The sequence below is a fragment of the Mesoplodon mirus genome (genome assembly GCF_964341445.2).
Source record: "Mesoplodon mirus genome assembly, chromosome: 18".
NCBI lineage: Eukaryota > Metazoa > Chordata > Mammalia > Artiodactyla > Ziphiidae > Mesoplodon > Mesoplodon mirus.
The window spans coordinates 5722550-5747630 of NC_138994.1; the positions used below are offsets into that span (position 1 = coordinate 5722550).

The window sequence follows — 25081 nt, forward strand, 5'->3', positions numbered from 1 at the left end:
CCAACCCCTACGCCCGAGCCCTGCACAGCTGGCTTCACGCCCCCTCCTGGCCTGCGCTCCTCCCTCTCTGTCGCTTAGCTTTCCTGTCTCTGCGCAGAGCTGTCTGAAGGGCTCTGTTGGAGAAGGGCTCGTGCTGGCTTCTTTACCTACTCAGCCTTGAAGACCTAGCAGAGCATCTCCTCCAGGAAGCCCTTTGAGACCCCCTGGACGGAATGAATCCCCCTCTCCTCTGGGTACCCATTAGAGCGCTGACCACTCCACCTGAAAACAGACATGTCTGAATCTGCCGCAGACGTTTGTGGAAACTTAGCTCAGCGAAACTGAGGCCCTATTTATCCGCTCCTCCCCCCTCACAGTGGGCAAACACGTGCAAATCAAGGACTGGCAGGATCCAAGTTGTTGTCTTGTCGGCCTGTTCCCTTGCAGGGGAAACAGCTCAGTCGCTTTGGACCAGTTTCCTACCCTCTCAGGGGGCACAACATCCTCACTTGTAAACTGAGTATTAAATAATTCCTACTGTGCAGGGCTTCTGGGAGGATGAAATGAGATGACAGGTGCAAACAGCACCTAATACGTAATGAAGGCTCAATAAACATGAACTCTTAGGAGAACACGGCACAATCCAATGTTAGCCAAGGCAGATACTCGGCCAAGGGTCCACCCCGTCCGCTGCCTCAGAACCCACATGGGAAAAGGCCAAGAGCTAGACACCTTCAACCTTTTTCCAGCTCCCTGAGCAGGCCCTCTCATTGCCCCTGGCCTAATGAGTCACCCCTCCGTCCCTGGGTCTTTACCTTTGTAGGAGGATTCATGGTGTCTGGAGCTCAGAGTGGCGTAGCCGGGAAAAGTGTCGTCTGCAGTGGTCCAAATAGCCAGGAGCTTTGAGGCTGTCAACTGCAACCCGCTACCAGGGTCCAGGGGTTTATAGTGCTCTGGGGCGGAGGGGGAGAGATGGGCACTTGCGTCCACTCTGGGGCCAAAGGCAAATCTAAGATTAGCCTCCTGCAGGAGGGCCGTCTCCAGGCTGGGCCCAAGGAATGGTCGCCAAGGCACTCAGAGACTGGAGGTGGATCATTGTGCTCCCGGTCACCTCCCCGCCCCCGTCTGTCTGCCTGCTCCCTGGAGATGGGGCGGTCTCCGGGCACTAATGAGGCCAACTTGCACCTAGGAATCTGGGAGCACAAAAGAGGCCTTGCCTGGGATGCTGGTGTGGGACAGTGTGTCAGGGGAGCTGCTAATTAGGGGCAGGAAAGGAGGCAGTCGTGAGACCCACTCTCCAGAGGATGTGTGTGGGAGGAGAGGGCAGCCAGGCAACAGGCCTCTCCCCCTGTCCTCCTGTCACTGCTCCTGGGGCCTTCAGGCTCCAGGGCCTCCTTCCTCCACGGAAAAGCTTTCTTCGCTGGCTCTCCCTCCCCTCCGTCTCTCTTCTTCCCTCTCTCCCTTTCACCAACCTCCAAGATAGAGAAACTTGAAAGCCAACCCTGGGCAGTGGGAGGAAAGCAGCAAAACCTGGTGAGATCCTTCAACATCCCCAGCTTCCTTCCTACCTGGCTGGGCTGCCTGGACAGGAGGGATGGAGTCCCATCCCACCATCAGCAGGGAGAGAGCCACCATGGGGTGAAGGACACATGTCATCTCTAGGCTGCTGTCTTATCCAGGGCACTGTCTACTGAGCGCCAGTTCCGCGCCAGGCCCTGCTCTGGGCACTGGAGTGACAGTGTGCATAGGATATAGCCCAGTTTTCAAGGAGCTCCGAAGTCCAGGTGGGGAGGCGACCCGGCAAAAGGCTAGCTCAGTGGAGAAAGGCCTGTGAAAAAGCCTTGCATGAAAAGTGGGCTTCCCAAGTAAGGTCAGGGGAGAAGGCATTCTGACGAAGGGACAAAGACCTAGACATGTCAGTGCTTATTTCACGCGGGAAGTAAGGTGTGGTCCGCAGATCACTTCCCTTACACGAGAGAGGTGATTGGACAGGTAAGTGAGGCCAGGGTGGGTCAAAGGGTCTTATTGGCTAAGCTCATTGGTCTTGATCTCACAGGTGCCAAGGCGCTGTGGGAGGATTTTAGCAGGAAGGAGTTGTGGGCTGGTGTGGGGACCGGGTGGGAGGGGGCAGGGGCCTGGATGTGGGGCGTGGAATCTAGAAGTGGTAATTCAGAGGCAGAATCTGAGGCTTGGCAACTGGTTGGGATCAGGTGCCGAGGTACTTAGGAGGAGCTGCGGGGCTTTGGGCAAACCTCACGACCCCACGAAGCCTCCGTTTCCCCACTAGTAAGATGGACGGTTAAGCCAGATGGTCTCTGGAGCTGCTTCCTGCTTCCTGCTCTGATTCTTTATGATTTACAGTACAGGGTCTGCCCAAGGAAGTGATATGCGGGTGTTGGGCCAGGAAGGGGACCCATGCTAAGCCAGGGCAAGGGGAGTTGGGGAGCAGCCCCTCTGCATTTAGGTAAAGCTTGGAATGGGGAGAGGTAGGACGAGGGGCTCTGTGTCTTCTGGGTTGACTTAGGCTGTGGTAGGGGTCCCCGAGGGCTCTGCGGGTCCACACACTCAGGGCCCGCCCCAGCCCGGAGGGGGAGTGTGGGGAAAGCCCCGGTGTCCAGAGCTGAAGCTGGGAAGGGAGCCCAGGCTGCAGCAGCACCAGAGCGAATGGGACCACTGGTTTCCCCAAAAGCAGACCCCAAGCCAAGATTCTAGGTGCAAGAGGTTTATTTGGGCGATGATCCAAGAAAGCACATAAGGGAGTAGGGACGGGAGGGACAGACGGAAAACCAAGAAGAACTTTGTTAATGAGAGGGTTACCGCTGTGGGCAACTGGTGGTGACCCTCCGAGGGAGACAATCAATACGGTTCAGAGTTGTCCCACTGAGGGACGATGAAGCTGAGGTCTGTGATCACCAACTCCTGTTCCTTGCTGACTGAGGGTCACTCCAGAGAGCATTAACTCCCAACACTTCCAGCCTGCCTGGTGCACGGGCTGAGAGACACAGGCGCTGTCAGCGTGGACTGGGACCCCAGGGTCTTCCAGGATGGGCCGGGGGGCTTCAGATGGGGCGTTGCTGGTGTCTGCTCTATCCCTGAAGTCAACTCCTCAGAACTGACAGACTAGGTCAGGCCTCCCTAAGGCCCAGCAGCTCCGATGGGCAACCGTCAGCTGACACTCAAAGAGCCTGGCCAAGGGCTCCCCATCCAGAGGGGCCCCAGAGGAAAGAGCGGGGCAGCCCGTGAGGGTGAACAGGGCAGTGGGCAGGCCTCAGCTCAGGACAACACCCTCCTCTGCAGGTACTGGGCCAGGTACCTGTGCTTGAGGACCCGGGGCATCTCAGGAGGGAAGGGGGCTGAGGGGCAGGCAGCGAGGGCTGCCCGCAGTTCCCTAAAGGCCCCCCACCCCACCAGGTGGACTCGGGCAGGGCCCACGCTGCCCCGGAACCGCAGGGACTTGTAGCGAGCAGAGGCTTCCTGAAGGCAGTGGTCAAGCTGGAAACAGAACACCCTGTGTGAGGCTGGTGTGGGGCTGGGTGGCGTGTGGTGAGGCACGCACGGTTGTGTCCAGGGAACGCGTGGGTAGGAGTTTCGTGTGTATACGTGTGTGTCTGTGGGACTCATCCCTCCCTTCCCAGAGCCCCAGGGAGGTTCTCCTCCCCACACCCCTCCTCCCCACCTCTCCCCTGTGCCCACAGCACCTGGGGGCGTGCAGGGTGAAAGGGACATGCAGTCATATCCTGTCCCTGTCTCTCGTGTACCTTGTCTCGGTTTTCCTCCGACAAGTTCCTTAGCCCCTTCAGTGCCACAAACACCTCATAGTGGGGAGCAGAACCCTCGGAGGAATCTGTAGACAAACCCCCCATCGTGGACACATGCTTTTGTGAACAGGGCGGCATCCAAAGCCGAAGTCTACTGCCCCCACCTGTTCTTCCCCACTCCCAGGTTCACAGCGGGGAGAAAAGGAGTTTCTTGGCAGGGAGTGGGGTGAGTGGAGAGAAAATGGATAGAGGCAGCAGGGGGGATGGGAGTTAGATATGGGGAAGGACTTTTGTTAGGAGCAGCAAAGCAGGCTGACTCTTTTCTCTTTCCTAGACATCTCCCAGCAGGATGGGTATGGGTTGGGGGAGAGTCAAGCCAAGGACAGGAGGCAGGAGCCAGTGGAGAAACTTACCCAGAATGCTGCTCTCCACACAGCCATGGTCCAACAGCCTGGCCCCTGGCCACTGCCCCACCGCCCGGCCCAAGGCCTCAGAGAACACGTCCTCACCAGTGTCTTCGCCTCGAACACTCAGGGTCTGGCCCAGCCTGGGGAGGAGGAAGCAGGAGGAAGGGGAACCCAGGGCACAAGGATGATCTCTCAGCCACCCAGGAGGTCACTTACCTGCAGATGAACCTGACGACCGGACACTCATTGTAGGCACCAACCACCTGGACCACGTCACCCAGGCGGCACCTGATAGAGTAGAAGTGGGGGTGAGGTCAGGCCCAAAGGCCCATTAGCTCATGCCCCTGGCTTTCGGCAGGGCTCCAGAGGGCCTGAGGTGGCCTGGGGGTGGGCAGCCAGGTGGTCACCTGGTGAGGCTGGTGTGGTCAGTCAGCACCAGTTCATACTCCTTGCCCTTCTGGGCTTCGGCCAATAGGACGGTGGGGGCAGCCTCTTCCCGGGTTCCTTCCTTGAGTGGGAGCAGCTCGATAAAGGGGCCTCCAGGGGGCAGAAGGTACAGGCCATGGGGCTGCTCTGGCCACAGACTCAGGCCCACCACCCCTGTGGGGAGCAAGCGGCTTCTTCATCTGGTGGTACCATTGCTTCCTGCTGGGCAATAGCCCCTCCCCCTGGATCCCAGTCCCCAATCCTCTGAGCATCGATCCCACTGCTGCCCTCCCACTCCACCCTTCCTGGCTCCCCCAGGCTCAGCCCTCTGCCTCTAAGGTCTTAATTGGGAAGGGGCGGTGGTTCTGGAGGTGACGGACCTGGGGTTAAATGCTGGTGTGGTGTAAATTTGTGTGTCTCTTAACCTCTATGAGCCTCAGTTTTTTCATCTGTAAAATGGAGCTGCTGGTGTTGGGGAGGATTAGATGAGATGATTATAGAGGGCTTGCTACTTGGCAGCTAGCTGTGTGACCTCTGCCCCCTGCCCTCACCTCACTACCCTTGAGTCTTGCTGACCTCCAGAGGCAGCATAAGCAGGTGAGAAGAAGGCTAGCCCTTGGCACCACAAGGCCCCCAGGGCAGCCACAGCCTCAGCCTGGCCTCCTGCATCCAGAGTCACCACCACCTGAAGCTTTGGCCAGAGCCGAAGGGCCAGTCCTCGGGGTCCCTGCTCCAGGGCCTCCCGCAGCTCAGCTGCCCGTCTGGGGAGAGATGCTCCTGGGTTCCCAGCAGCTAATGCCTCAGCCAGCTCTTCGCCATCGGCCTCCAGGCCCAAGAAGACGTCTAGGAGCTCGACCGCCGTCCCAGCTTCCAGAGCTCGCAGCCCCGGGGACCTCAGTGCCTCCAGCAGCAGGGCCCTAGGGTCCTTGGCTCCAGCAGGGCCCAACTGGCCCAGGGCATGCCAAGGCCAAGGGAGCGGGTAGGGCCAAGGGGAGGAAGGGGTCACACGGGCCGTGCCTTCTGGAGCCAGCGCTTCTGGGCAGGTCTTGTTTAGGGCTGCCAGACCCAGCACGGTGGCCTGGAGGGAGACAAGAGGCAGTGTTGTTGGCCCTGGGCCTGGGCCTGAGCCAGACCCAGAGGCCCCAGGTTTTTTGTTTGTTTGTTTGTTTCCCATTCTGATGGGAGGGTTTGGCTGCAGTTAGGGGTCTCTGGTGGGGCTGGGCTCCAGCCTTCCCAGTTTACCTGCAGAGAGACCTCCCCACGGTACTGGTTTGAGGCAGGGGGCAAGAGCTGCCCTCCACTTTCTTCCTCCTGGAGCTGGCTGGCCTTGGTCAGAGGGAGATGATTCCGGAAGACGCCTATATCTGTAGCCCCAAAGACATCATAAAATCCTCATGAAGCCACAGAGTTTCCCAAGAGTTTCAGGTAAGACTGGTGAGGCCCCTGAGGCCTCAATAGGCCAGAATAGGCCTGGGGGAAGAGGGGCTGTCAGGGCCCAGGATGGGAAAATTCATCTTGAGCAATCTCAAGCCTGGGTAGGGTCTCTGGGTCAGGTCCCTCTGTGTTGGCAGTAGAAGGGGGAAGGGAGGTCTTCAGGTTCTGGAATCTGACTGTCCTATGGGGTTTCTTTCTCTTTGGGCCACCTCCCCAGACCCTGGGAAACACACCTGTGCTCCCCCTGAGGGGACAGCGGGGACTCTGGGCCCTCTGCAGACACCGCCTCAGGGCCCGCTGCTGGCTCTGGCCCGCGTGCAGCGTGCTCTGAGCTAGGCTCTTCCGCTGCCAGGCGGCGGCCCAGCACAGGGCCCCCCATGCCACACGGTGCTGGAGACGGACCAGCCAGGACAGCCTAGCATCCTGGGACGGCCGCCGCCGCCAGAGCAGGGCCAGCGGCAGCAGCAGGAGGCCCAGCAGCAGCAGCGGCAGCGGCAGCGGCATCTCCAAGCAGCTCCTGGCAGGAGGAAGGCCTCCAAGTACTGGCACTGGGGGGAGAGGGGAAAACCCATTTCCTCCCCCCCAGCCTCCCGCGCACAGGAACACCAAGTTAAACCTGTCAGGTGATGCGGGGGAGAGAACATCAAGGCTTTGGGGTCACACTGACCTGCGTTTGGATCCTGGCCCTGCCCCTTGTTAGCTGTCTGGCCCTGGGTAACTCAGCCAGCTGCTCTGAGCTCCGTTCCCTTCCCCAGTCTGTAAAATGGGAATAATAATACCCTTCAGAAAGTGCAGGAAAGGCATGGCACGGTGCCCGGCACACAGCAGCTTCTTCACGGACGGCATGTCTGGCCCACTACCGAGAGGCTCTGCTTTGTCCAGGATTCCACCCTGTCCCCCCCGCCGCCGAAGCCCACATGCACCTGTCACAGCCCACTTGTGTCTCTGCCTGGCACCCAGGGACCCCTAAGCACCCCCGTACAGCCTCAGTACACAGCCGGCCAGAAGGCTGGAGCCGCAGCTTTAAAGGGCTGGGCCTGAACCAGGAAATCCGGCCACTGGGCCTGAGGGAGGAGCTGGGAACGGGGGGGCCTCTTAAAGGGGCAGGTTGCCTAAGGGCCGCTGTGTTGGGAGCTGGCCCAAGCTGGCAGGTGGAGGGAAGTTAGGGCCAGAGTATCTGGTCCTCAGACTCGTATCAGCTTGAGCCGGGAGTGGGGTGCACCCCATCCTGGAGCAGGTGCAAACTTGAGAACTGTTAAAAAGCAAAACGTTTTTCCAATCCAGAATCGGTCTCCACAAAGGTAGTAGAGGAAGAAAATACTTTTGTTATTGAATAAGCGTTAGAGCAGAGTGTGACGCATCACAGGCAATACGCTGGGACTGCAGATAGAAAAGAATCTCACTCCCTTTTAAAGCCAGAGCCAGGCAGACACAACCCATTAACACCTGTTCTCAAGATAACTACCTGGTAATTGAGGTCACCACCTGTGTTAGCTTATTGGCTTTATCGCAAGGAAACACAAACTTCTCCCATCCTTACAGCAGGAGGTAGTTTTGCAACTGGGAATAAGGTGCCCGATGGAGCTCGGCTCCCCCATCCTACTGACAAGCTTGAGAAGCTGTGCTCAGAATGAGGTTCTTCTGCTGTCCGTGGTTAAGCCCTCTCTCCACCTGTGCCCTTGACCCAGGCTCTCAGACACTGAAGCCTTTCCCTTCATCCTCACCTGCCTCTCCGTCTTGCAGTCTCTCTTCTCACAGCTGAGCTCTTAAAGTATACAATTCAGCGGTCTCTAGTATATTCATAGGTATGTGCAACACCAACAATCACTTTTATAACATTTTCATCACCACAGAAGCAATCCCAGGCCCTTTAGCTACCACCTCCCAATCCCTTCCCACCTCCCTGCCCCCCGCCCTAAGCAACCACAGATCTACTCTCTCTATATATACATTTCCCTATTCTGGACATTTCATTGTACATGGAATCATATAACATGTGGTCTTTTGAGTCTGGCTTCTTTCACTTAGCATGTTTTCAAGGTTCTTCCAGTAGTTCATTCCTTATTATCGCCACATAATGTTTCATCGTATGGATAGATCACATTTGTTTATCCATTCATCGGTTGATGGACACTTGGGTCATTTCCACTCTTTGGCTATTATGTAAAATGCTGTTATGAATGTTTGTACAAGTTTTTCTGTGGACATATATGTTCTTGCATAAAAATGGAATGCAAGGGATTCACTGCGTTCCACTGAGTGGAATGTCAGGGTCGTGCAGTAGCGGTTTAACTGTTTAAGGAACTGCTAAATTGGTTTCCAAAGTGGCGTCACCATTTTACATTCCCACCACCAGTGTATGAGGGTCTTGGTTTCTCTACATCCTTGTCAACACTTGTTATTATCTGACCTTTTGATTATAGTCATCTTAGTGGGGTGTGAAGTGATCTGAGTCAGTTGTTTTTTTTTTTTAGGGTAGGAGTTTATTAATTAATTTATTTATTTTTGCTGTGTTGGGTCTTCGTTTCTGTCCAAGGGCTTTCTCTAGTTGTGGTGAGCGGGGGCCACTCTTCATCGCGGTGCGCAGGCCTCTCACTATCGCGGCCTCTCGTTGTGGAGCACAGGCTCCAGACGCGCAAGCTCAGTAGTTGTAGCTCACGGGCCTAGTTGCTCCGTGGCATGTGGGATCCTCCCAGACCGGGGCTTGAACCCACGTCCCCTGCATTAGCAGGCAGATGCTCAACCACTGCGCCACCAGGGAAGCCCCCCGAGTCAGTTTTTGCACTTTCCTGATGACCAATGATGTCGAGCATCTTTTCATGTGTTTATTGGCCATCTGTATACTTTTTTGGAGAAACGTCTTTTCAGCTTCTTTACCCATTTTTTAATTGGACTACTTGTCTTTTTATTATTAAGTTGTAAGAGTCCTTAATATATTGTACATACAAGTCCCCTATCAGATATATATGATTTGCAAATATTTTCTCCCATCGTATGTGTTATCTTTTCATTTTCTCGATAGTGTCCTTTGAAGCACAAAATTTTTAGTTCGATGAAGTCCAACCACCTATTTTTTCTCTTGCTATTTGTGCTTATGGTATTGTGTCTAAGAATTCGTTGTCAAATCCAAGGTCATGAAGATTTACCCTTATGTTTTCTTCCAATAATTTTATAATCTTAGCTCTTACATTTAGGTCTCTGATCCACTTGTTTGATCCGTTTTTTATTGTGGTAAAACATACATGAGTTACCATTTTAACCACATTGAAGTGCACACTTCAGTGGCATAACTGTCACCATCATGTCTCTCCAACATTTTGCATCTTTCCAAACTGAAACTCTGTACTCATTAAACAATTACTCCCCGTTCCTTGGCAACCACCATCCTATTTTGTCTTTATGAATTTGACTGCTCTAGGTGCCTAATATAAGGGGAATCTTACAATATTTGCCCTTTTGTGTCTGTCTTTTCTCACCTAGCATAATGTCTTCAAGATTCATCCACGTTGTAGCATGTGTCAGAATTTCCTTCCTTTTTAAGGAAGGAAATATACGTTGTATATATATACCACATTTATCCATTCATTCACTGATGGACTTTTCTGTTTTTACCTTTTGGCTATTATGAATAATGCTGCTATGGACACGGGTGTACAAATATTTGTTTGAATCCCTGCTTTTAATTCTTTTGGGTATATTCCCAGAAGGGGAAGTGCTAGATCATATGGTAATTCTTATGTTTAATTTTTTGAGGAACCACCATACTGTTTTCACAGCAGCTGCACTATTTTACATGCCTGCCTTCCACAGTTGCTGTTTTCTGTTTTTTTTTTTTTTTAATCTTTGACATGGCTCAATAAGGCTGCCTTTAAAAAATATATTTATTTATTTTCTTAATTTTTTTGGCTGTGTCGGGTCTTAGTTGCAGTATGCGGGATCTTTCGTTGCAGCACATGGGCTTCTCTCTAGTTGTGGCACACGGGTTTTCTCTACTTGTGGCCCACGGGCTCCAGGGCGCGTGGGCTCTGTAGTTTGTGGCACGTGGGTTCTCTCTTTGCGATGCAGGCTTAGTTGCCCCGCAGCATGTGGGATCTTAGTTTCCCGACCAGGAATCAAACCCACGCCCCTGCACTGGAAGGTGGATTCTTTACCACTGTACCACCAGGGAAGTCCCTGTTTTTGTTTTTTATAATAGCCAACCTGATGGGTAAGAAGTGGCATCTCATTGTGGTTTTGATTTGCATTTCCCTTACAATTGAGCATCTTTTCCTGTGCTTGTTGTCCACCTGTATATCTTCTTTGGAAAAATGTTTATTCATGTCATGTTCCCATTTAAGATTTTTTGTTGTTGTTGAGGAGTTCTTTATATATTCTGGCTATTAACCCCCATCAGACATACGATTTGCAAATATTTTCTCCCATTCTGTGGGTTGCCTTTTCACTCTGTTAATAGTGTCTTTTGAAGCATAAAAGTTTTTCTATTTTTTATTTTTTTGGCTGCACCATGGCTTGGCTTGCAGGACCTTAGTTCCCCAACCAGGCATTGAACCTGGGCCCCTGCAATGAAAGCACCGAGTCCTAACCACTGGACCACCAGGGAATTCTCAAAGGTTTATTTTGATGAAGTCCAATTCATCTTCTGCTCCCTATGCTTCTGGTGTCTTGGCCAAGAAATCATTGCCAAATCCCAAGTCATGAAGCTCTCTGTTTTCTTCTTAGAGTTTTATATAGCTTTAGCTCTTATGTTTAGATGTTTGATCCATTTTTAATTTTTATATATGATGTAAGGTAAGGTTCCAAATTCATTCTTTCACTTGTGGCTATCCAGTAGTCCCAGCACTATTTGTTGAAAAGACTATTCTTTTCCCGTTGAATGGTCTTGGCACCCTTGTCAAAAATTTGTTGACCATAGACACATTGGTTTCTTTCTAGACTCTGAATTCTATTCCACTTATCTATAGGTCTATCCTTATGCCAGTACCACACTTTGTTGATTACTGTTTCTTTGTAGTAAGTTTTGAAATTGCTAAGTGTGACTACTTCAACTTTTTCTTTTTCATTTCGTTATGTAGGACTGTATTGTCTAATTTCCATATATTTGTGAATTTTCCAGGGCTTCTGATGAAGCTGCTCGACACCATTAGTCATCAGGGAAATGCAAATTAAAACTGACTCAAGTCATGTCACACTCCACTAGGATGGCTATAATCAAAAGGTCAGAAAATAACAAGTGTTGGCAGGAATGTAGAGAAATCAGAACCCTCACGTAAAATGGTGCAGCCACCTTGGAAACCAGTTTAGCAATTCCTTGTTTCTTGTCCAAGTACACCAGTTTCCTTGTTTAGTGAGTGGCAGGATTATGTTAGTGAGTCTATCTGCTCCCCACTGCCCACCCATACACACAGTGTGAAGCCTCTGATATTGCTACTTAGTGGGGAGTTATGCCCACAGTCACCCTAGCAGGACAGTGATTTGCACAGGTCTCTCCTTGTCTCTTTCCTTGACCACACCCAGCTGTTAAACTACACTAGTTGTTGGCTGATTGCTGTATTTTTCAACAATGCCCTGGGGAATAAATGGCTCCACAGATTGATCTAATCAAATTCAGGCTTCTGGGCTTCCCTGGTGGCGCAGTGGTTGGGAGTCCGCCTGCCGATGCAGGGGACGCGGGTTCGTGCCCCGGTCCGGGAAGATCCCACATGCCGCGGAGCAGTTGGGCCCGTGAGCCATGGCCGCTGAGCCCGCGTGTCCGGAGCCTGTGCTCCGCAACGGGAGAGGCCACAACAGTGAGAAGTCCGTGTACTGAAAAAAAAAAAAAAAAAAAAAATTTAGGCTTCTTTGAAGGGATAGTTTCAAAGGTCAGTATTTGAGATTTGTTCTGACCCTGAGAGAGTTCCTCCCAGCTGTATCTTTACCCATTTCTTTTCTTTTCTTCCTTCCTCCCTTCCTCCCTCCCTCCCTTCCCTCCTTTCTTTTTAAATTTATTTAATTTTTTGGTTGCGCTGGGTCTTAGTTGTGGCACTTGGGATCTTCGTTGAGGCATGTGGGATCTTCCATTGCAGTGCGTGGGCTCTTCATTGTGGCGTGAGGGTTTTCTCTCTCTAGTTGTGGCGCAGGCTCCAGGGTGCGTGGATTCCCAGACTGCAATCCTCTTGAGGGCAGGAATGATTTCTCATCCCATACACAAGCCTGGCTCAGGGCAGGCACTCCAAATGTGCTGAATCTTAAGGATGAACTTTCTAACAGGAATAGGAGATAAAAGACTATCATTCTAAGTTTCAAAACCTCACGTGAACAGGAAGGTAAGAAATGCCACCGTCTGCCATCGAAGCTGGTGACACACACACTCTGAGGCAGCCAATGCCCAACTAGTTCCTCTTTTCAGAGTCACACTGATGATTTCAAATTTTCCCCTATGAAAGCCACTCTATCTCAACCACCTGATGGAAAAAAATAAAAAGAGGACTCAATATTGTCCATTTAGAGGAAGTATTTATTGTAACATAAAATACACAGTTTTGTGACTGCCCTAAATTGTATACAATACTTTTTTGGTGCCTATATACTAACTTGCCTCATCACTAAAATCTGTATCTGAAATAATTTCACGAAGTTTTATAAAGAAAAATTATAAAAAGTATGTTTCCATTTTAAGTTATATTCACTTTCAGTCTCCCTCCCACCCCCTACAAAGCCCTGCACATACCACACATTGAAACATTTTGATGACGCGCATGTGTGTGTCTGGGAGCGAGTGAGAGGCTGAGGTGGTCAGGACTTGCCCGTCACCTCTCCTTGCGGTTTGCAGAACAGGGAGAAGAGAGAAGATACATGTAGATAGCGAGCGCACCTTTCAGTGAAAAATCTCTCCCATCTACAGGCACAGCCTCAGGAGAACGGAGGACAGCTCAGCCACTGGACGTGTGCGGGAACCCCAGGCTTGGGGCAGCCACTCTCTTGGGAACCCGTCCCCCCAGCCCCAGTGCTAACTATGCAGTGAGGGCTCTGCCCTCGGCACGCCTGCGCCTAGGCCCACTGCTCATCTGAAAGCGTGTCAATCCCTGCCCCCAGGGCTGCTGGGACAAGCAGGGCCAGCACTCAGGGTGCCCCGGTGTCGGGCATGAGAGGTCTCTTTGAGTCCAGGAGCAGCCAGGCTTCCTTTCTACCTTTCCCCAACACTCCCAACCTCAGGGGGGGATTTTAATCAAAGCTTGAGGGGACGTAAGGGGCTTCGCAGCATCCTGCGTCGGTGCTGATAGCCATGGAGGAGTCAGCCTGCTCCTCAGAGGCAGAGACGGTCTACTGCCCAGCACGGAAAAATAAATCAGTGTATGAAGCCAAGCTAGGGCAAAGAGCAGCTTGTAAAAAGTCCTCTTTCAATAAATAATTTACTACAGAGGAATATTTTCCTTTAACATCAAAACACTGATAAATTCAGAAGTTATTTTTGTAAAAAAAAATATGTTTATTTACTCACATGTATAAAAATAATGTTTTTTAGGGCCATTCTCTCCTGGGTGTGGTCAGGCCCTTCTTTTGGAGGGGGGCTAGGGGTGACCTTACAGGCCTGACCCCAACGGTATACCTGCTTTCCCCTCTTCCCACCTGCCTGCCATGGCCCATTCCTTCCTTCTGGTGTAAAGCTATGGAACAAACTTTGGATAAAGTTATGCCGAGGATTTTTGGTTCTGCTTTGTTTTTGCAAAGCAAACTTCTCAGCAAACTCGCTGACTGCATTTCCCCAGATGACCAGTGCCGACACCCAGCACCCTGCACCCGGGTGGCAACGCGCTGGCCCTGGGTTCAGCCCACACTCCTGCCACCCGCTCCCCAAGACAGTGCGTGCAGACAGTGAAGGGAAAAGAGGTGACCGGCGTCCCAGTGGCACAGGACCTGACGCAGGAAGAAAGAATTCTGATGTCCAATTAGGGTGCGAAGGGAAAAGCAAGTCCCAATTTGGAAACAAGAACACCATTCAACCTTTGCAAAAAGCCGTTATCAGTAAGCCTTTGGAAAGCCTCGCTTGTACCTCTACCGGCACAGAGGCAGGGCAGGCAGACGGGACAGCCACAGCCGGGTAACAAGGCAACGTCCTCAGCGCCTGCGAGCCGGGGCTGGGCAGTCCACTCCGGCCACGACGCGAAGACATCAACACCGTAAGCTCTAGTTATGTGGCTCTCTTCTTTCCTCTACTTCATCAGACGTGTCTGCACATGCGTACACACACAGGAACTAAGCGGCGACTCCATGGGGGCTGGGAGTCAGCGGGAGAGGCAGAGAACATTTAGATGGGTTATGGGTTATCTCAAAAGCCACTACCCATCAGAAAACCCACATCTTCCCTTGCCCCAGTGATGGTTTATGTCCCCCCCTTCGCCCACCCCGACCGAGGAAAACGGGGATTGGGGGACAGGGAAGGAGGGAGGACTGGTTTTCTTTGTGAAAAGGCAGCTTCTACGTTTCAGAAGAAAAGTGGAGACAATCACGTTTATGTACCAACGGCTTGGCAGACACGGTGACAAAGACTCACCAGACACGAGGTGCTTTCACCTCCCTGTCCTTCTCCCACTTGAACAGCCACATATCAAAGTTCAGCCACCCTTAAAACACATGGCCAAGTTCCAGGGTTCATGGAACCAACTGCCTTTCTGCACAAGGTTAAAACAACCACAGCCTCTGTTTGTGGCCCCAGTGCTGAAGCTAAACTCCGGACAGCAAGGGGAAGAAACAGCCCAACGTGCAATCTCACACCCACACACCCACACACACACCCACACACTCACATTCCCTTCACTGGTGCCACCATGCACAGAGACACTAAAGTCACAACTAGTATCAACACTTCACATTACGAGTATTGTTTCCAAAGCGAAGCGGTTCATGGAATTAAAACATCCACAAAAGTAACTCCTCTGGCGAGGATGAAGAAGCTGGAGGTGGCCACGGGGGGTCACGACTGTGCGTGGGGGATCCACTGACTGTCCATAGGTCGGCCTAAGAGCTCCTCCACACGCCGTGCCACGTCCATCGTGTCGTCCAGATCAAAGTCCCCATCGTTGTCCATGACGGGGTCAGGGCTTCGGAGGGAAAGAGGAGAGGTTACGGGAAGGAAAGGTCGCCAGAGGCCAATGAGGAGCAGCAGAGACCACCCCGCACCCCACCTCAACACCGACCGCCTGTACCCTCGGCCCGGGCCTCGCAGGAAAGCAGCACTCTGACCTGAACCCTGGGGCAGAGTCCTTCGCTAGCTGGTTGGACAGTGACTCGGACTAAAATACCCAGCCTACCTGCCCCCAGCACTGGCTGCCCGCACACACCTAAACCCCACCTGGTCCTTACACAGAGCCAGAAAAATCTCCACTTTAAGAGAGGGGAGCAGGTGACATTTGCCCAACCCCACTCTAAACTACCAACATCTACTGGTTGAATCTCTCCCTCCCACCTGGGCATGTGCCAGAGCCCGGCCTGGCCTGGGTGGTCTCAGACCTAGAGGAGCTGTGGATTCCTTGCCCACCAGCCCTCCGGGTGCCCAGTTCCTCCCCACGGAGCCCCAGGAGAACACAACCTACTTCTGTGGGTACATGTTATAATGAGCCTGGGGGCACACGGCTGGGGAGGGGGCCTGGTCCATGTAGGTGGCGCTGCCCCCGGCAGAGTCCGCAGAGGCGTTCACAAACCTGCGAGAGGAAGCAGAGCGCAGCCTCAGCGGGGAGGGGCTCAGGGGCCACCTTCGTGTCCTTCTCAGGTGCGGAAGGACACAGTGCCCGCTGAGGCTGGGGCTCTGGCCTTAGGAGCGGGGCCCTGGGTACCGACGCCCTGGTGACCAAGCCCAGCTCCCTCCCCAGGAGGGGCGGCGGGGAGGGGTGAGGAGAGCCAGGTGGGGGGTGAGAGGAGAAGAGAGGCAGCCTCAGCGGGGAGGGGCTCAGGGGCCACCTGAAGAGAGGAGGAGACCAGAGCTGGACCCGGGACACTTACTCAGGGACCACTTGCTTGATCTGTGGCTTCACGTATCCGTCCACGGCTTTAGCTGCCGAGGGGAAAGAGTGATGAAAACCAAAGTTCTCAAGTGAAATGAAAATGAGCCTCCCTGAAGAACCCCCCCTTTTCTTAGGATGAGACACAACTGCCTCATTCTATCTTAGGATCCAGTATAAGCACATCTTTTAATCCGTTAGGAAGACCCAGTAGAGGAGAAGCCTCAGTACTGACACCGCAAGGTAAGACAGCTTCCAAGTTGGCTTGGATGTGTTAATTAATTCTTCAAACCACAGGAAAGATATACTTCAATACAAATCTAAATCAAACATTAACTGCATACCAACTGTAAGAAGAAAACATATCTTTACAAGTTTAAAGTCGCAGATGCAGAAAGACAGAGGACAAAACAGGAGGAGGGTGCAGCGGGACAAATTCTCATTCAAATAAGGAAGAAAGCGGTCATCGCAGGAACCCCCCGACACAGTCTCGGGAAGGACTGATTTCTTCCTCACTGGAGGTTTTCACGTGGAAGGTGTACCAGCACTCGGTAGGGGTCATGCGGAAAAATCTAAGCATTAGAGGGGAATTAAGTTGACTTGAGGATCCCGGGAGTTACTCTAGTTCTGAGCTTCTACCCTTTTAGGAAAGGGAATGTCACTCTGTCAGGTGTCAGGTGTCTGCGTGCTCTTTTCGTGGGGTTTCTGCACTCGGGGGTAATATGATGGTCGTGCCTCCCAGTGGGTGCTGTCTATGCTGTGTGGCTGGTTAAAAAGAATGCTGCTGCTGTGTCTCACTCTCCACAGCATCCCCACTGGGACGTGGCAGGCTAGGGATAACCTAGCCGATAAGCTAGAGTTACCTTTTCAAAAGGCTGATTATGGAAATCCAGCTAAGTAGGTAGTAGGAATGTGATGGTCTGAAGTCGGTGAATGAAATCTTGTTTCCTGGGTGTGTAAATATGGAAATAAGTATAAGCTTAACTATATCAGACAGTGAAGATTCCGCTGAGGTCAGAAGGATGACTCAGCCCAAGAGAATGAACTGCTGCGTGGGTCACACATTGGTTGTTATCCTGACCTGCTTCTACTGGGGCTTCGAATGTCAGGAGCTGCCTTTTCATAATATCTCATGCTTTTTGTGCTTTATGGTCTACAGAGAATTTTACAGAATGGCAGAAAAGATTAAAAAAAAAACAAAGAAATGCTGTAAAAATAGGATTGAAAAGTCTAGATTAGTTGTGCTAACAAAAAGAAGCAGTGGTAGGTTTAATCCAAAAATATCACGTAAGTCTAAAAATATTTTGGCTTATTTCCCCACCTAGAAATATAACCAGGTGGGAAGGCATGATACAAAAAGCAGAATCTATAAAGGAAAAAGGTCAATAGATTGGGCTATATAGAAAATACAAGTCTTTGCACTTCAGCAAAATAAAACCTAAATGTTAAAAGAACAATGACACACTGAGAAAAATCTCTGCTATAATAATAAAAGCTTTACTTACTATATAAAAAAACACTCGCAGATTATTAAGAAAAAAAGGAACTCCAAAAGGAAAATGAGCAAGGAATAGGAACGTACTCCACAGAAAAAATACAAATGGCCAACAACGTGGAGGTTAAGAAGTACAGGCTAGACTGAGCGCAAACCCTGGCTTGGCCTCTTCCTAGATGTGATACCTCTGGCAATTTATTTCACCCCTCTGTGCCTCAGCTCCTCAAATGTAACATGGGGATGGTGACAGTGCCTACTTCACCGACCTGTTTTGAGGATTAAATGAGAAACTATTTGAAATGTGCTCAGAAAAGTGTCTGGCATGCAAGTAAGCATTCAACAAATGTTAGCTGCTAGTATTATTCTATCTATTATTGTTATTATTATCTTTATATGAAAAGATGTTTCGACCTTACCTAGAGTCAAAGAAATGAAAGTTAAGAACTAAGATTATCATTTTTTATGCCTATCAGACTGGCAAACATGAAACTGATGAAGAGACGCTAACACTGGCAAGAGGAGGATGGAGAAGCAGATACTCAGACAGACGTCTGTGGGAGTGAAAACGGATTCCACCTTCTGGAGGGCAACTCTGGACAGATGTGTCCAAGTGCTTGAAAAGTATATACCCCTTGACACAAATTCTACCTTAGGGATTTGTCCTAAGGAAACAGTAGAACAAGATGCATGTACCAGGTTATCTCAATATTAACCAGAAGAAAAACTGTGAATAACTTAAATTTTAAGTATCTTAAATAACCAACATAGGATCACCATACAATGGAATTCTATGCAATTGTTAAAATGATGCTGTAAGTTTATATTTACTAACCTGTAACTCTGCCTGTGATATATTTTTAAGTGAAAGAATAATCAGGTCACAAATGACGACGTATGGTTATAACCCAAACCCGACATGATCTGGTCCCTCCCACTGCTCTGCCCTTATCTCCCACCATTTCTCCCCTGCTCATCCAGCTCCAGCCTCTCGGGTCCTCATGAGTGTTGTTCTTTTTAAAATAAACGTATTTATTTATTTCTCTTTGGCTGTGTTGGGTCTCTGCTGCTGCGCACGGGCTTCTCTAGTTGTGGCGAGCAGGGGCTATCTTGGTTGGGTGCACGTGCTTCTTTTTATAAAATTAATTAATTAATTATTTTTGTCTGAGTTGCGTCTTCATTGCTGCGCATGGGCATTCTCTAGTTGCGGCGAGAGGGGGCTACTCTCCTGTTGCGGTATGCAGGCTTCTCATCGCGGTGGCTTCTCTTGTTGCAGAGCACAGGCTCTAGGCGCACGGGCTTCAGCAGTTGTAGCACATGGGCTCAATAATTGTGGCTTGCGGGCTCTAGAGGGCAAGCTCAGTAGTTGTGGCGTACGGGCTTAGTTGCTCCGTGGCATGTGGGATCTTCCCGAACCAGGGCTCAAACCTGTGTTCCCTGCACCAGCAGGCGGATTCTTAACCACTGCACCACCAGGGAAGTCCTGTGCGTGTTTCTTATTGCGGTGGCTTCTCCTGTTGCAGAGCACAGGCTCTAGGTGCACGGGCTTCAATAGTTGTGGCACACGGGCTCGGTAGTTGCGGCTCGCGGGCTCTAGAGGGCAAGCTCAGTAGTTGTGGCATACGGGCTTAGTTGCTCCGTGGCATGTGGGATCTTCCCAGACCAGGGCTCAAACCTGGGTCCCCTGCATTGGCAGGCGGATTCTTAACCACTGCGCCACAAGGGAAGCCCCCTCGTGAGGTTTTCTAAGCATGCCAACCTCACTCCCACCTCACGGTTTCTGCTCTTGTTCTCTCGGCCTAGAATGTTCTCTCTAGATCTATGTGTGGCTTCCTCACTTCATTCAGGGCTACTCTGATGTCACCTCCTCAGGGGAGCCTTCCCTGATCACTCGAGTGAAGTGCTGTGCCGCACTCCCCCACGCCGTCACTTCTCTATCCCTTCACCTTATTTGTTTTCATAGTGTCCATCACTAGATACATTTATTTGTTTACCTGTTTATTGTCTTCCTTCTGCTATTAGATTGCAATCCCACACAGGAAGTGCTTAATAAGCCTCTGGTGACTGAGTGACAGAATACATATCTATGTTGACTGGAAGAACATTCACTAAATTGTTTACGTTGATGAGATAAGACATGTTGTGTGATATCTCTTTTCTTTTCTATACTTTTCTGGAAATTTTGCAATAAATACAGAATACTTTTATTCTCAGAAAACAATAAAACCGTCTCTGTTTTGAAAAACAAAATTTTACCTTCCTAATTTTGTTTGATCTAAGCTTGTATTAAAAGCAATTTATTCCCTTCAATTTGATAGTTGGGGTTGGCGGCTGATGTGTTTTTCGTATAACTGAAGAAAACAGCCCAGGATTTACATCTGCCCTGGATAGAGCTCAAACAGCAACAACTGTTAACTGCGTAGATTTTCATGCCAGACAGACAGACTGACACACACAGACACACATGTTCACCTAAAACAAAACTAAAATCACAACGAAACCAAGTCAGAATGCGAACATTGTTACCAGTGGCAGGCTCGCAGGGAACGGGGGTGTAATATTTGGAGTACACTTCATCTTTTGGCCGGTCAGGAAACACGTAGATAAGGTAACTCAGGTCTCCCAAGCGGTCAGCCAGGGACCGGATGGAGAAGTCTCTGGTGGTAAAAGGCATCAGATTCCAAAACATTCTTTCCTCTATATCAAAAAACAGAATCATCACAGTCTAAATATGATTTCTGAACAGGAAATCTTAAAACCCAAATATACTACAAATAAAGCTCTCCATTAAAATTGTCCCAATAAAAATCTCCATTTAAAAATTACCATAGGGCTTCCCTGGTGGCGCAGTGGTTGGGAGTCCGCCTGCTAATGCAGGGGACATGGGTTCGTGCCCCGGTTCGGGAAGATCCCACAAGCCGCGGAGCGGCTAGGCCCGTAAGCCATGGCTGCTGAGCCTGCGCGTCCGGAGCCGGTGCTCCGCAACGGGAGAGGCCACAACAGTGAGAGGCCCGCGTACCGCAAAAAAAAAAATTACCATAAGTTGTAGATTAAGTAGTTTAAAAAAAAATTTATATATTATTTATTTATTTTTGGCTGCATTGGGTCTTTGTTGCCGCATGTGGGCTTTCTCTAGTTGCGGCAAGCGGGGTCTATTCTTCATTGTGGTGAGCGGGCTTCTAGTTGCGGTGGCTTATCTTGTTGTGGAGTACGGGCTCTAGGCGCGCGGGCTTCAGTAGTTGTGGCTCGTGGGCTCTAGAGCACAGGCTCAGTAGTTGTGGCGCACGGGCTTAGTTGCTCCGCAGCATGTGGGATCTTCCCGGACCAGGGCTCGAACCCGTGTCCCCTGCATTGGCAGGTGGATTCTTAACCACGGCGCCACCAGGGAAGCCCGATTAAGTAGTTTTTTTTTTTTTTTTTTTTTTTTTTTGCGGTACGCGGGCCTCTCACTGCTGTGGCCTCTCCCGTTGCGGAGCACAGGCTCCGGACACGCAGGCTCAGCGGCCATGGCTCACGGGCCCAGCCACTCCGCGGCATGTGGGATCTTCCCAGACCGGGACATGAACCCGTGTCCCCTGCATCATCAGGCAGACTCTCAACCACTGCGCCACCAGGGAAACCCCGATTAAGTAGTTTTTAAAAGTCATGGGTAGATAAGCAGGTAACGCATATACCACTTTCCTAGAGATCTAACGATCTCAGGTAGTTTCCAGTTCAAACAGTATTCTGTTCCTCCCTAGAAGAAACGTCTTGCTGACTCCAGTCCCTGATTCCCTGTACAAAAGTATGTAAAAGAGATAGGAAGTGTGTCCGTAGCCAGAGGGTGCATGAGAGTCATTAAAAGCTATTAAACTCTTTAAGTCACAAAAAACTAGCAAGCTACTCTTGTCCTACCGTGAGGCTCAGAGGAAAGAACTAACATTCTTGGATGGAAATGACCAATGGTAGTATCCTCATGTTAGGATAAAGGAATAATGAAAATAGCACATTATTTCCACTCTAACGACTCCAAACAACAGAGTAATTCTTTACTGAAATAAGCTCAAGGTTGAGTAATAAGAAGGCAAACATTTCAAAAGGGAAGCTGCTGAGATTTTGGACGGGATACTGCATCACATGTAGCCAAAGTCGGGTTGTACATCTGTGTTTCTCAAAATCAGTAATTGTGTTTCCCATAATAAGATTTTACACAAGCTGCCGCTGTGTCATGGTTATACATTTCTGCTTCCCATAATTAGTACTCGTGCCCAGGAATAATAAGTACTCAATAAATTGTCAAAGTAATTTTGCAACCAAAGCACCTAACCAGAGCCAAGCTATGTCTTAAAAAGGGAGGGGCACTCACGAGAATCAAACTTCCAAGCAATGGTGATGCCACCAATTTCAGAGTCACTGAACCTCAGCAGGAAGGTCCCGTCAGGCTTGTTAATGAGTAGGTCGTGGGCCTGTTGCTTGTTCACGAAACCCAAGATAGCCCTGGATCACAAAGAAGCAGAAGCAGAGTGTGATGTTTTAATGCCACAAAAAAGACCTTGCTGCTACTCTACTGCCGACTTAACAAATGACGATTCTCACCCATCGTTCCAATGAGGCTTGAGATGTTTTTTTAACACTTCCATCACACCGTCAAACCACTGCCAGAAAGTGTAATTCCGTCCTGGTAAATTCTCCTGGTTGGAGATACAACAATGAGCGTTAAGAAGGCAAAAGTTAACACTTGGGATGTTATTACCTGTATATACTTTAACTGGAAAAATTAAATGGAAAACAACATCTATATTGTCAGAATCATACAAATATACACACCTACCTGAGTTTGACCAAATGGTCCTACAACCCAAAAACAGAATAGGGGGGAAAAGACGGAGGAAGGGGAAAACACCACAGAGCAATTCCCAGCGCCCAGAGGACCCTGGCTACACACACTTTCCCCCGTATCTAGGCTGACTAGTCCTTTGCTGGCTTTGATGTGTGGTCTGTGACCAGTAACAGCAGCATCACCTGGGAGCTTCTGAGAAACCTGCAAATCTGGACGGGATGAGATCACACTGTGAGGCCACAGAGCACACTCCATCATACACGTGTTACCGACAATTATCAGCAAAATGCAGTGATCTGATTCCGGTGGAAGGCAGGAGCCGTACTGCAATGGCAAAGACAGACCACCCAGGCCTCCTGCTTCCCTGTCAAACCTCCTCTGACCACCAGTGAACCTGTTAGCCAGCTGGTTAGCACACAACCATTTAAAAGAGTTCCACTCAGAGACTGTGAGATCTCTGAAGTAGGGCACGTGCGGTGAGGGTGGGGGACGTAAGCAAAGACACGAACGTTCAGTTTATAATCAGAGATGTGATGGGTGACATCTGAACTACCAGATGCTAGAGGCAAAGTTTCCTTCATCAGCATCCTCTTTTGCAGGCTGAGGGTCCCACGGGAGCCTGACTTTGCATTACACATCAAGGAACATCAGAGAGTCAAGGGGACAGTGCCACGGAGTTGTCATCATCAGGAAAGCCTTCCTTCTCATGAGTTATGCTGCCGTTCGCTTTGCTGTTTCCTTTACAGAGGAAGAAAATGCACTAGCCACGTGCAAGGCCCAATTTGCTGATATAGTCAAACATAATTTTCTACACAAAAAAGTATGTGGTTGTCCATCTATTCAGAAGCTTCCTACTACCACGGGCACGTCGTATTAGAGACATGAGGAATGAGGGCCGAGGGCAGGGAGACCCCTGAGGGATCTGGTTTGCAGGGGCCAATCTAACTGCAGAGGGTGGAGTCCCTCACCCTGTTGAACTGGGACCAGGACACGGACATGCCGTTGTAGTCCTCGAGGTGGCTGCTACTGCTGTTGAACAGTTTCTGCGCCAGGAACACGAGGTTCTCCTTGGTCAGGCCCCGGTTGCTCTGCACTTCGGCCTTGAATTTCATGTTGAGCGCCTCGCACAGCTGCGGCCACAGGACTTTGTCAGGCACGGCAAACGGCACCCTGCCCTGGTGGGGAGAGAAGCCAGAACCTTAGGAGAAAACAGTTGCATGATTTATTCCCTCAACCTGCGAAAGAAAAACCCTGATGGCTGGATGGAGTTACAGACACTTGTCTGGCTGAGCCTGAGGATAAACTCAGACTTCCATGGGGTATGCATTTCTGTGAAATTCGGAAGGTTCCATTTTACCACCTTCACACACAACTTAGACGGTAACCTCGGGCTACCTGTGGTCTCCTGTAAATGAGCTGCTGGATGTACAGTGCAATCCTACTTTCTTTTTTTTTTAAAATCATTCTCTCCTCACTCCCTTATTTATTTATTTAGAATTTTATTTATTTATTTATACAGCAGGTTCTTATTAGTTATCTATTTTATACATATTAGTGTATATATGTCAATCCCAATCTCCCAATTCACCCCCCCACCACCACCACTTGCCCCCTCGTGGTGTCCATACGTTTGTCTCTACATCTGTGTCTCTGTTTCTGCCCAATCCTGCTTTCTAACAGCCACGAAAACAAAATATGACCAAGGTCTGGCTTTGACACTCAAAGGGAGTCAAAATCTACAAGACTGGTTCTCTAGGTACAGAGAGAGAATGTGTGCATGTGTCCGTAGGCGTGTGCACAAGTGTCATCCTTGCCCTTGACCCCTTCTGCCAAGAACTCTAGCTCAAAGTGAAATAACTTAATATATATACATATATTCATATATATATATATGAATCACTTTGCTGTACACCAGAAACTAACATAGCATTGTAAATTGACTATACTTCAATAAAAAAATTAAAAGTAAATAAATACAAAAACAGCATAAGACGTACAGTAGTCATTAATGTAACTAAAAATGTTAAAAATGCTTACTTATTTAGACAAGATACTTTAGGAATGACCTATCACAGGAGATGCCAGAGTTACATGAGGAGTGAGATCTGTGGATGCACAGGGAGGGAAGTGAGAGCAGGCATGGCAATCCTATCCAGGAGGCTTGTATTTTTTTAATTTTAATTTTTTCCTTGTCTTTTGATTCTCACTCATTCATTCTTTCCTATATATATACACACACACATTTCTATACATGTATTCATTTATTTGTTTGTTTGTTTAAATGTCTACTCAGTCAGTGAATCAGCTGTCTTCCTGTTCTAATTGATTGTTCATCCCAAATCCTCTTTCGGATCAAGGCTTCAAGCTCCTTAGGCAGATATTTTTTAAAAGGAGCCTGAAACGCAGGGTTTGTAGCACAAGCATCGTAGAACTTCTGCTAAGAATCTCACCCCTACAGCAAAAATATCGTTCTCTAAAGAGGCCTGTTGAAAACGCCAAGTTGTACTCTTCACATTAGAGCCACGTTAGAGAAGGACACACTTTTATGTCCCAAATAACAAGTTTAACCTTTTATCATGCTTTTGTGGACTAATCTCTACTGGAAATATGCCAACACATGGAACTCTGCCTACTGAAATGTTTTGAAAATGATCAAGCAGCACATGAGTGGTAACCAGATAGCATCTGGGTGCATAAATCTACAGAATCGTATTTATTTCTTTACACAAAGCCTCTCATCCTCATGAGACTTGGGATGAATCACAGAATCTAAAATTTGGAAAGGACATTAA

General features: G+C 49.7%; 2 protein-coding genes across 4 annotated transcripts in view; both read right to left on the reverse strand.

Annotated features, from left to right (window-relative positions):
• Positions 1 to 2685: 2685 nt before the first annotated feature.
• Positions 2686 to 7035, reverse strand: GHDC (GH3 domain containing). 2 transcript variants are annotated; one of them, XM_082603631.1, is made up of 10 exons: positions 6928 to 7035; positions 6672 to 6760; positions 6238 to 6521; positions 5813 to 5934; positions 5147 to 5648; positions 4552 to 4744; positions 4361 to 4432; positions 4151 to 4284; positions 3738 to 3823; positions 2686 to 3471 (listed from the first exon to the last, which is right to left on the reverse strand). In XM_082603631.1, the coding sequence occupies exons 3-10, from the start codon at positions 6506 to 6508 to the stop codon at positions 3253 to 3255; spliced, it is 1599 nt and encodes a 532-aa protein (XP_082459757.1). In that variant the 5' UTR covers positions 6509 to 6521; positions 6672 to 6760; positions 6928 to 7035; the 3' UTR covers positions 2686 to 3252. The 2 variants fall into 2 exon arrangements, with proteins under 2 accessions (XP_082459757.1, XP_082459758.1); XM_082603632.1 differs by having other exon boundaries at positions 6238 to 6552.
• Positions 7036 to 12476: 5441 nt separating this feature from the next.
• Positions 12477 to 25081, reverse strand: part of STAT5B (signal transducer and activator of transcription 5B) — a 63427-nt gene continuing 50822 nt past the window's right edge. For both annotated transcript variants that reach the window (XM_082603961.1, XM_082603962.1), the window contains 7 exons: positions 23258 to 23464; positions 22046 to 22140; positions 21816 to 21946; positions 19997 to 20167; positions 15980 to 16031; positions 15574 to 15681; positions 12477 to 15081 (listed from right to left, as the gene is read on the reverse strand). In XM_082603961.1, the coding sequence (XP_082460087.1) occupies positions 14955 to 15081; positions 15574 to 15681; positions 15980 to 16031; positions 19997 to 20167; positions 21816 to 21946; positions 22046 to 22140; positions 23258 to 23464 (891 nt within the window). In that variant the 3' untranslated portion in view covers positions 12477 to 14954. The remainder of the gene's footprint in view (positions 15082 to 15573; positions 15682 to 15979; positions 16032 to 19996; positions 20168 to 21815; positions 21947 to 22045; positions 22141 to 23257; positions 23465 to 25081) is intronic.

Bases quoted from the DNA above. Each gene is read 5' to 3' on its own strand.
- GHDC (XM_082603631.1), bottom strand. From the start codon at position 6,508: ATGCCGCTGCCGCTGCCGCTGCTGCTGCTGGGCCTCCTGCTGCTGCCG. The intron at 5,935-6,237 runs GTGTGTTTCCCA...TTGGGGCTACAG, and splicing joins TCCCCTCAGGGGGAGCACAG to ATATAGGCGTCTTCCGGAAT. The intron at 3,472-3,737 runs GTACACGAGAGA...TTCTGTTTCCAG, and splicing joins CGGAGGAAAACCGAGACAAG to CTTGACCACTGCCTTCAGGA.